The 12467-nt window shown below is 39.1% G+C and overlaps 1 protein-coding gene across 1 annotated transcript in view; it reads right to left on the bottom strand.

Moving 5' to 3' along the window:
* CDK6 (cyclin dependent kinase 6) overlaps positions 1–12467 on the bottom strand; it is a 258036-nt gene that overhangs the window by 76826 nt on the left and 168743 nt on the right. The window contains exon 4 of the mRNA XM_006155536.3: positions 2352–2461. Coding sequence (XP_006155598.1) covers positions 2352–2461 — 110 coding nt within the window. The remainder of the gene's footprint in view (positions 1–2351; positions 2462–12467) is intronic.

The raw sequence follows: 12467 nt of genomic DNA, 5'->3' as shown, positions 1-12467 counted from the left end.
ACTAGCCCTAGCCCAGTAATGAATCAGAACCTTAAGGAAGAGGGTTGGGAGTTACCCTTTTGAAGACTGCTCATGGCTAGTGATATTGTCATACAATTTAGTGGGTCTTACCTTGGAGGGTGTATTAGGAACCATGTGGAGGACTTGTAAAAACACAGGTCGCTAGACCCCAGCCCAAGGGCTTATGATCTAGTAGGTCTGAGGAGTCTGAGGATTTTTTTTTTTGAGAGATTTTTGCTCTAGGGCATATATGCTCACCATAGAGACAGAGAGAGACAGGGGAACAGAAAGTGAGAAATCATCCCCCAGAGGGGATGGCCATGCTGCAATCACTTATCCTCCATTCTCTTTCTGGGATCTTGGGCACACACACACACATGCTGGGTGTGAATTTCACGTCACCAGTTCCGGGACTTGAACCGTGGTCAGCCATGTGGGAGTCAGCAACATAACTGCTATGTCATCTGCTGGCCCTGGAGCCTGAGAATTTGTACTTCCAATAAGGTTCTAGGTGACACTCGTGCTTAATATATACTGAGTGTCTGCACTCTATGACTGAAACTGATTGACTACAGGGTGTACAAACACAAGAGGTAAGTGTGAATGCCAGATGTGGTGTGTGTGGAGGAGTGGGGCCTAAGAAAGGGCATTTGGAGGAGGGACACGGAGGCAGAGCATTGACGGGATGGGGAGGTATGGTGTTATCGGTTGAAGATATTTTGATCAACTGGACTGGGGAGAAATGTTCACATATTGAAATGTTCACTTTGTAAGCTAAACAATGTGATTGAATGTGTGTGTGTGTGTGTGTATATATATAATAAAAAGAAAACCATTTTGGCAAACTCTGTGCCTGAATTTGGTAATTTTTTTCCCGCTCCTCCTTGGTCTTTCAACAATGCTGGATTAGAACTCATAAGACCTCCCTTGAATTCATATTCCTGCTACTTCCTAGCTGCCAGGTGCCAGAAAAATAAATTTACCAGTCCATTTCAGTTTCCTCTTATTGTGAGGATTAGAAGGTAGCGTAAAGGAAGAAGTTTGGCACCGTGCTTGCACATAGTAGGTCTGCTTATTAAACATCTGTGTATTCTTCTCTCCTTACCATGATCCCATTCTACAAGCTAGATGAATCTGCTATTTCTACAAACAGTTCCCCAAGTTATTTACATGCACAAAACTTTAGTTAAAACAAATAAGCAATGACTGACTAGTTCTTTTCCTTGTGAACTATCATGTGGCTACCTTTTCAATATAACATGTTCAATGGGAATATGATCAGCTTCCCAACTCACATTTTCCCACAGAAATAAAAATAGAAAAGAGAGAGAGATTAGATTATAATTGGGCTCTCTGTTTAATTTTGACCAGGTTGAACTTAGTACCCAGGTATGGATTATTTTCCTGGCAAATCTTTATTACATTGTTTGGCTATATCTTGTGACCTGAAAATCAAACAAATGAATCACAGACTCTCAGACTCAGATGGGCCCTGGCCGTCATCTAGCCAACTCACCTTCCCTATGAATGCTGCTCCACTATGTGGTGGTCCAGCCTCTTCTTGGACATACTGTGAGAATGCACTATTTTCATAAATCCCAGTCGACTCTTTAGATAATTGTCTACTTGTTAGGTTTTTGTCCCTCTGAGCAAAATTGTTTACTTCTAGAATTTCTTTGGTCTTATTCTGTCCTCTATAGTGCCTGAATATATCTAATCTCTGCTCTGTATGGTAACATTTAAAGTATTCTGAAATATCACTGATATCCTCCTTGCCAATTCTCTTTTAACTCAAATATTTTTTTTCTCCCCCTTTTTAAGAGGCAGGGTCTTGCTATATTGTCTAGGCTGGCCTTGAACTTGTAATCCCCCTGTCTCAGCCTCCCACGTAGATGGGATTATAGGTATATGCCACTGATTTTTTTTTTTCCCCAATGATTCTCACCACCTAAATTTCTGTTAAAAAAAAATTTCCAAACACTTAATGATCCTGGTCCTCTTCCTGTGGATAAAGTCCATTTGAGGACATTTCTTTACTAAGAAATGAAGCATATTATAGAATGCTTCACAGTCACCATGTTCTATTATCATCAATAAAAACAATGTACATTATAAGAACAATGGAGTTCTCCTTTCCAAAGTTCCTAAGAACCAGGAACTAGTCATACAAACCACACAGTAAGGTCCAAGAAGGTGGATTCTAGATAGGCTTGGGAGCGATAGCCTACAGGAGGTGTACCCGGAAACTGTGACCCTTCCTGACACAGAAATGTCACACTGCCACTTAAATTATTAAAGATCCAAAAATTCTTTCTCAAGGAAAGCAAAGTGAAACAAAATGTATTCCTTACTTTCTACGAAACATTTCTGCAAATATGCAACCAACACTCCAGAGATCCACGGGGGTGGCGTAGCTGGACTGAAGCAAAACTTCTGGAGCTCTGTACCACAGCGTGACAACCTGCAATGGCAAATAGATTTGAGTGTTACAGAGGATGGAGGCTGGGGCTTGAACACCTTACCCGGGTGCTTTTATGACAAGACTCAGTTTAGAAAGAACTCCTATAGATCATATGGGGACACAGTGATAGAAGCAATAATAGACTCACTGCTGATAGGTCAGGAAATTACATCATCCCCACCACCTGGGGTCCCACTTCAGACTCTGTCTTACTAAGGAGGACAAAAAAACCAGGAATTTCAGAAAGCAAAGCAAACGAACTATTAAAACTATTTTTTTTCCTTATGGAACACAATAAAATAATACATGGAAAACAGGATGGCAATGATTTCAGCTCAACTCCTAGGTCAGTATTATTGGGAAGTTCAATAATGATGCTAGTAGGGGCTGCTGGATGATGATCCTGAGTCTACAGAGCACTCAGCACAAGCCAAAACTACCCTCATCAAGACACTGTAGAAAAATCAACATGAAATCCCCTTCCATGCTGCTCATTTAAGGAAACAAGTAAAAACTAGGGAGGAGCTTAAGAGAGTACCTAATTGTTCATAACATGTGTAAAAAACGTCAACAGAGGGAAGCCAGCAGGTGGCATGGTGGTTAAAGGACTAGATTCCCACATGACCAGGACTTTTCAAATCCCAGACTGCTAACTTGAAAATCACACAGAGTATATGTGAGGGCATCTCCAAAATCCTGAGAGGAAAATGGAGAAGGGATTGTGGCATGGCCATCCCCCTGGGGGGATGATTTCTCACTTACCCGACCCCCTCTCTTTCTGACAGGTTTAGAAGCCCTATCCAAAAAACAAAACAAAACAAAACAAAACAAAATAACAAAACAGGGACCAGTGGATGGAATAACGGTTACATCACTGGACTCCCATGTAGTCGACTGTGGTTTGCGTCTCAGACTCAGTGGCTTGAAATCCACACCGAGTGCAAGTGCATACATGCCCTAAATCTGGAGGAGAGTAGACTATGGCATGGCCATTCCCTCAGGGGGTGATTTCTTGTTTTTTTTTTGTCTCTGTCTCTCCGGTGAACACATGCACCCTATAGCAAAAATCTAAAACAATACAGAAACCAAAGTCATCAGAGCAAGGGATCCTCAAAAGAGAAGAACCTCACTTCATGCAGACTTGTTCATACTAATAGATGAAACAAACATCTAGAATTAGTTCTGCCAGGTTGAAAGGTGAGGAAAAACATCGTGCTAAGACTTCTTCTAGGAGAAAACTCCTCTTTCTCCTCCCCATATGTAGAAATTCTACTTATCCTACAAGGGCCAGCTTTGATGCCACCCCTCCACCAAATCCATTGCTCCCTGAAAACTTCCTTTGTAACACAGTTCTTAATATGGTTCATTCCTGAGGGCATGGCTCTGATTTTATATATGGTTATGTCTATAAATGCCCACCACAATACTGTACACATAACAATAAGGGATTAATTTTAAAGTACTCAATCTTGGAAAGATAATTGGTCAAAATTCAATGATTAGTCATTCCCCAAAGAGAAGCCATTATTTTTGCCAAGGAGAGTATTTGATTCTGGGCTTTAATTTTTAGTTACATGATTTATTTCTACCTTATTAATATTTCTATCTAGGGGAACACTTTCTTGTTTCTCTGAAATACTAAACAAAAGTGCAGGTGGAAACTGTCCACAAAGTTCAACTTGAGTGGTTTATAGACATATACAGATATTGTGAAAGTATACATTAATTTACTCACCTCAATTAAAAATAAGGTCTAGCATTGTATGAGATAAAAAGTTTAACTTGAATACAACATTATTTTAAGCCATTCTAGGGAAACTGTGATTTCTGATTTATTATCTATCCTAAAAAAATCTTTAGTAGGGTTATCTTTATTAAAGGGGTATTTTTTTGGACTGATTTACAGAAATGAACAAAATGACACGATTCAGGGTACAGAAAAACAGTTTTAAATTGCAAATTGGAATACTCTTTTTAGAGGATAATCTATAAATTAATAGTGCGTGCACATGTTCCTGACCCAGAGTTTCACTTGCAGAAATTTATCCTACAGAAATACTTATATAATTAATGTTATACAAACAGATATTCATAAGGATGTTTACTCCACCATAACTATTATTATTCCTAATAACTAGGAATATTATTTGGCTGCCAAAAAAAAAAAAAGATAGTTCTTGGAACCAGCAGGAGGCGTGGTGGTTAAGGCACTGGATGCTCCCACATGACTGACCACGGTTCAAGTCCTGGACCTGGTGGCTTGCTTTCTCACCTTCTCTCTCTCTCTGTCTGTGTGTGTCTCTCTGGTAAAATTAAAAAAAAAATGAATGAATAAATAAAGTTAAATAAATCATTTAAAAAATAATAGTTCTCATCCTCTTCATTCCTGTTTAGAAAAGATGTCTATGGGTCAGTTACCCAGTCTGGTGGGTAAGGTAGTCAGTTGGATCCCACATGGCGGACCATGTAATGTGGTATGAGTCCTGCATCTGGCGGTTTGAGATACATGCTGGGCATGTGAACTTGTATGCCCAAATATCTCCAAGGAGAGGAAGACAGAGGAAGAGAATCGCAGTGCGACCATTCCATAAGGGAGCAGTGCTTTCTCCTCTCCCTCTGTCTCTTTGGCACTGGCATGCACCTTCTAGCCAAAAACAAAACAAACCATAAGGTCTATGATATAGTGTGAAGTTATGGAACAGTAGTAAATGTATTCCATTTCTTATTAAAAGGTTATGTCTGGGTGTAAATATTATAATCATAGAAAATCGTCTCTAAGGACACATGGACATTAAGCTTTAAATGAACAACTATCACAAAAACATGGTAGTGTGGGAGGTGAAAGTGTTAGGAAAAGAGGGGCTGGATGATGATTTCAGTGGAGCAAGTTGCTGTCAGTCAGTACTTTTTACAGCTGAGAAAACGGAATTTCAGAGAGGTTAAATGATCTGTCTAGAATGACATAGTTAAGATGTGAAAGAGTGGGTATTCTCATCAAGAATGTCTGACTTTATTTTTATTTTATTTTATTGATTATTATTATTATTTAATTTGACCAGAGAGAGGGACTGTGAGAAAACAAGCTGCCAGGTCTGGGACTCACAGTGTGGTGAGTTATGTGGGAGTCCAGTGCCACAACCACCACACCGCTGGCCCCAAGACTGACTTTGACTGCTCCTTCCTCAACACCCAACTTAGCACCTTTAATTTACCACTCCAAATATCCACAAATGAACAGGTAAAAATACAGGTTGTAATCAAATAGTAGGAAATGATTTTAAATTCACTCTGAAATTTTCAGAATTTACAACTGTCAATTGGGGTTCAATTATTTTTCTAAAAAATGGTTTAAGCAAAAGGTTTTTAGTTCTGAATCAGGGCAGTGCTCCATATGATACACCATCAGTTTATCAATTCCCATCTCATGACTTCAACGTAAGCCAAGATTTAAAAATATCACTTATATCTGTAAGATTTTTGCTTAATCTCTATGTAAATCATTGCAACTAATGAGAAAAAAATACGTTTATGTTTATACTCTCTTTTGAACTATTAACATCTGTCTAAAAAGACCATTTTTGGTTAAAATCTTTGTGGAATGTAACATGCTGGAATTCCAACAAAAGAATGAATTATACAAAACTTACATTTCTAATTAATTTTCTAACAAAATAAATCGACCAATGCCCATAGTCTATATTTAAAAATAACAAATTACTTTTGCAATAGATATTGAAGACTACATTTTCTAATAGTTATTTCCTGATTTATGTAATATTATCCTCTATAATAAACAAGCTTCCCCAGTTTTAATTTGTTAATTTACATGGCTGTTTTATAACCTCTAACCCAGAGTCCTTTAATCGTCACATTATATCACTGTAATTTTAATGATCTCAAATGATGACAATTTCTTCACTTTTGTAGGATATAAAATATCTACAACTAAATCTCTAAGTTTTTGAGAACAAATTGTGACAAGTTTTCCTGACAGTAAAATATAAATTTCCTCTGCTTAGGAATTATTATATTTCTGTGCCTCCAAATACTTCTGACGGAAGACTGCCTAAATGACAGCCTATTTATGTTATATGTAAGCAAAAATGTATTCATTTTCATTTGAAAGCTTTATAAAGAATGAACAATACCAATACGATCGTCTCAAGGTTTTAGTGCATAAAGTAATGAAAGCTGTCAACATAATTGATTTTTACCAAACGCTCTTTTAATTTTATTCTAAGTATTTTTAAAAACAAAGCATAATGGTAAATTTAAAGGTAAAAACATGTTGAGAGAAAACAGTGTGTGCAGTATATAAAGATGGGCATTCAGAAATCTATGACAGAGGTAGCTACTAATGATAACCATGCAGTTGTCTAGTAAGCAAAGATAACAACGGGAACTATGGACAGTTTGGCAGTTGGAGCCAGCTGGAACCAAAGTAAATACCATGTTTATTACCATCATTACATGTATGAACAGCCTCTAGAGGTGCTGAATGCATTTGCCAACAGGAGGGAGAGCGGAAGGAGGGGAGTAGTTCAAGGATATTTACACAAGTGGATGTATCTGTTTAAACTGCTTTGATCTCTATTCACAATTTTCTGAACCAGTTCAATAACAGTGTAAGATAAAGGAGAGTCAAGGCCAACTCTGAATCAAGATACATGTCAGGGTAAACTGCTCTAACTTAATATGCCACTTAGCACATTTATTCATGGACCCTTTCACCAAGACCTTGAAAAAGCCCTTGATGCTGTCTGGTTCATCCTTATTCTATGGCTCCAAGAACAGAAAAGCTGGGTGCAGATGTTGGGCTGAATACCTCTCTAAATGGTCTTTGCCTGGAAGAGACCATATCTGCCATGTGCCTCTAGTTTCTTATAGGGGTCAGCCAAAGGGAAGCCTTGGCAGGTGTACAGAGAGAGAGGCAGAAAAGTGAGGTCAGGTCTTTGACTCCTTAACTTCTCCCTAGCAAAGCTGTCTACAGCTCTGTGTTGACATACGAAGTCAATATCCATCTTGGACAGCTTGCTTTATCGGACTCTTCCCCTCTGGCTTCCAATAACTGATTCCTCTCATCTCTTGAAACTGGCAATGGTAGTAGCCTGGCTGTGACTAAGTCACAGCATTCTCTCTCTCTCTTTCTCTCTCTCTCTCTCTCTGGTGAGCATAGATGACCTCTGGTAATTAAAAAAAAAAAAGTAGACAGACAGGGATCTGGGTTTCTTTTTCTTTTTTTGAGAGATTTTTACTAGAGAGCACATGCACTAGCTGGAGAGAAAGAGACAGAAAGAGAGACCACCCCACCCTCCTCAGGGAGTATGGCCATGCCACAATCCCTTCTCCTCCATTTTCCTCTCAGGATTTTGAGCATGCACGCACATGCACCTGGTCTGAGTTTCAAGCCTCCAGGTCTGGGACTTGAACCATGCTTGGCCATGTGGGTGTCCAGTGATGTAACCATTATGCCATCTGCTGGTCCAAGGATCTGAGTTTCTGATCTTTTGTGGTACCAATGGCACATACAATCTCTTTCTGAGTCTTATTATTTTTCTTATTTTATTAATGTCTAAGCAGACCAACCTTAAAAAGCTTTTCACCCAGAGAGCAAGACTTTGAAGGTAAAAGTGAGCTTCAATTCAATTCATCTTCTGAGTGCCTTCTCTGAGAGGTACCATACTAGTCCTGGACACTATGGTCATAGATTAAGAAAGTATTAAGTCATGTGGGTTGGCCAAAGGACTCTGAAGTGGGGATGGCAAGGTTTTATAGTGATTTAAGTACAAAATGTTAGGGTCCTGTCCTAGCATTCCTCTCATCTTTCTGTTTTAAAACCACTGCTTTCAAAATTTTTTATAATATGCATGATTAAGTCACTATGCAGTATATTCTGGATGGGAAATCACATATTGTTGCAAAAAAAAATGTTTCAGGAAAAAAATATCTATTCAATGACTGCAGTTAAGATATATAGCCCCAGCTAGGTGCTACTTTATAGGATGCATAAAGTTAGATTTGTGTTCATGGAAATGTATATATCACCTGTGTTTGCTATGAAAATAATTAGATTAATTAAGGTCTTTAGTAATTCAATAAAATGTGGGGGGAAAACAGTATAGAAAGCAAACACAGATACCAGAGACAGTGTGGGAGGAGAGTGGGAGATGGCAGAGGGTAAGAGATAGGGAATCAAAGATGGGGGAAAAAAAGGAAAACATACAGAAAACAAGAAATGGAAGATCATTTGTTGACAATAACATGTTTGTTGATGTGCTTGATTGAGACAATATACAGTGTACTCTGTATGGAAAATCTCATTTTGTATGCTGTAATGATATACAGTGAATGAATGCAAATAAATAAATTGAAATAAAAAAAATAAAACCACTGCTTTCTCTAAGGCATTGTATCTCTTGGTAACTGCTTTTCTTATATGATTCATCATCCTGGCATCATATGTGGGTGTTCCCCAATCCATACTGTACCCAGGACTCTGCGAAGGAGGGATCTGACCCTCAACTCCAACTGTCCCCTGGATCACTAGTTAGTCCTCCTATAGGTACCTCACATTCAACATGTTCTTCTTTTGAAGCTCGTTTTGCTTCTTATATTTTCCTTTGCTGTAAGCAAAATCACCACCTACCCAGGTTCCGTACTCATCTCCAGTATCAAAGGAGACACCAGATCCTGACAGTTCCATTGTGAACCCATTTTCTCATGGGTAGTCCCAACAGCTTCCTCTGAGGTCTTTTATTACCTGTCTGTCTCTTTTCACTCTTTCTTCTCTAATGCATCTCAAACTGTGCTCACCACTCTCCTGCTTATTCACCCCTTCTCTAGAGCTTTCAGGTTGAGGTTCAAGTCCAGTTTACCCACAATACCCTAATAATCTGGCTCCCTCTCTCCCTCCAGTTACACTGCTGGCTCCTCCTTCATATGAAGACATTTCTCAACCTGCTCCGGGGCCCTGGGGTTCTTCAAATACGGAAGCTGTGTCATGCTTCACGGTCTTCCCATTTGCTGAGACTTATCTTAATGTCCTCTTCACAACGTCAATCTTAATTTCTGTGAAACTTGGCCTGCCAAATCCTTTTCAAACATACATGATCACAGCACTTACCACACTGTATCTCATTGGCTGTGTAGTTTCAGCCTATTAGAACCCAAGCTGGACCTTGAGGGTACAGGCAATTTTTAAGTGGAATTTCAACTCCAGCACCTTGAAGAACACTGTATATAGCAGGCATAAAATAAGCGTCTGTTCAAAGGAATGTATGGGCAGCCAGAAGACAGCAAGCATGGAGGGTTACAGGGGTAGCAGGGATAACCTAGGGTAACACATAGAGTGCTGCAACTCCGGACCAGGCATTCTGTGAGTCCATCATCTCTTTAATCAACAGATAACTTTCTAATAAAGTGAGAGGACCATTTTATTTTTGTAAAACAAAGTTTTAAAATGCCTGAAGGGCCCATGTTTTCCTTCAGGCTGCACTGTTTAAATTTCATCTTAAACTTGTGAAACGTAAAACAGTCACCACTTATTAAGTCTATTATGTTTCAAATAACAAACTTATTCTCTTTGTTGAAGTACAGTATAGTGTAGTTTTGATTTTGACACTAAACAATCACATACTTGATCTCTCTCTGCCTTCACCATAGAAACCATACAAATATTTGTAGACATTCCTTCAACCTTCACAGATAAGTAGAAATGAAAATTATTCTGAACACAGGATATGGCAAGCTGCATAGCTCATCGTTTCCTCTTAAAAGTTGTTTTAACTCTTAATCTATGCACACTGGGAGGCCATGTAATTACTCAGACTTGTAGGAGAACTTAAAAACTATTTTTTTGGTTATGGAAATAGTCAAAAAGCCTCTAATAGTCAGAGTCTATGCATTCCTTCTCCTGGGTTACTGCATCATTTGTACTCAGGCTGCATGCAAACCTGCTAAGTGAGCACCAGCAGGTTATGTGGTTAGTGTAAATGAAGAGAGAAATGGAAGCATAGCTTTAAATCCGAGTTCAGACACACACACATTCTTGAACATCTTAAAATTCTGTGGGCACTGCCTTCCTTAAATGGGAAGGATTTGGAGATGCTCAGCTGGAATGAACTTCGGCAGTATGTGTTCCCTCATATTTCCCATATGCACTTCTATCTAAAAAGGTTCACAGAGATTCATACAGGAAGAGAAAACGAGCCACACAGTTTCCAACTAATCCAGGCTACCAGAAATGAATTTATAGTCTACAGAGAACTCAAGCTCCCACTGTATTTTGTGCTTTCACCTATTAAAGCCATGAAACAAACTATGCATCTGAAGATCAGGACGTTTCGTGCTATTTATTTGGCAATATTAAAACTGTAAACAAAAAGGAGGACACAACTGACTGTAGCATTAGGAATTTAGGTTAGGCAGAAGGAAGTATTTTCTTTCAGTTGCCAGAGAGTGTATGTGCTTGCCAGAGAGAAAGGAAGAAAGCATCCTCCAATCAGGCAGGGTCAGGTCTCAATCCTTACTCCTCCATTTCTAAATCCTGTTGGGACTCTGGGCACTCATGTGTATGCACTCAGCATTGTTCTTCAAGCTGCTAGGCTGGGATTTAAACTGTGGTTGGCCATATGGGATCCGACTCCCTTAACCACTAGGCTATGAGGCCAACCCAGGAAGTGTTTTTGACACTGAAAAGTGTTAAATACTAGAATGGATTACTGTGAGTGTTAGTAATCTTTTCTGCTCTCTAACACTTGTCATTTTCATCTTATGGGTAAAAAACTGGGCTAGGAAAGTCGAGAAAAGAAATATTTTTAAAGTCCAGAGGATGTCAAGTACTGTGCTGGACTAACTTCATTGCTGTCTTAAATAATTTTCAGTTCTTCGGTGTGAGGTATCCATGATTATTATTATTTTTTTTAAGTTTATTTTCTTTCGTCCATGACTGAGAGAAAGTGGTAGAGAGAGAGACATCTCTAACATGGTCCTGATACTAGGATCTACCCCTAACTCCAGAGCCAGCCCTGGATCATGGGCACTCATCTAACTGATGTGTGTATATGAGAAAGTCTCTGGATGCAAACCAGAACTTCCCACGTGGGTCAGTCTTGCAGAACAAGTTCCACTGTGCCACCATCCAGCCTCCAATGACTATTTTTACAGATAAGTAAGGTGAGACTTACAGATGGTAGGGACAATTCAGCAAATAAATGGCAGAACCAGGGCTTATCTGACTCAGATTCATTCTCCTCATTGTAGCTCCAAATGACCTCAGGTTGTAAGGCTAATTATAGTAAAAAATGTTTGTATTTCCAAAGCAATCAAAGTAATTTCAATAGCAATGTAGGTTTACCAGAAATGCTGATAAGAACAAAGTGTTTTTATTTTTTTTTCTAGGATAATATTATCTCAAAGGATTTCATCTAGATGACTACTGTTGAAAGAGACGGGTCAGGGATGCACAAACGGTTTTGTCCTGGATGGAGGACAGGGAAGGTTTACCACCCACAATGCTCTGCACAGGGGCTAGAAGTCTGGCATTGTAAGTGTAGGCTTGTAGGCACGCTTCTGCTGCCCCTCACCTGGAGATCACAAGTATAATCCTTCCTCTCAAATTTGTTCTTTTTGTATTCTATTTCTGCAAGTGAAAAATCATGATCTAACCAGTTCCCCATAGGACTCTTCCTCAAACTCACCCTTCACCCATTTATGTAGGCCTAGAGTATAAAGGGTACATTCTTGCTTACATAAGAGCAAAATGCACAAAGATGAGAGCTGTGGAAACAGGAGAAGGAAAACACAGTTTCTTCACCATGTCATACTAGCACCAACCATTTTATAACACATCCCTAAGCAAAACAAAATAAACACGCAAATCCCCATCACTAGGCATAAGGACTTTCATTTTTGAACACTGTGCAATTGCATGGATATGATGACATCACCTTGGATTTAACTCTGATTTCAAAGTTGCTACAAAACAAACAACAACCCCCCCCCCCCA

The sequence above is a fragment of the Tupaia chinensis genome, unplaced genomic scaffold (genome assembly GCF_000334495.1).
Source record: "Tupaia chinensis unplaced genomic scaffold, TupChi_1.0 Scaffold000460_1, whole genome shotgun sequence".
In the NCBI taxonomy this organism is placed as follows: domain Eukaryota; kingdom Metazoa; phylum Chordata; class Mammalia; order Scandentia; family Tupaiidae; genus Tupaia; species Tupaia belangeri.
This window is presented reverse-complemented; position numbering and strand designations above follow the sequence as displayed.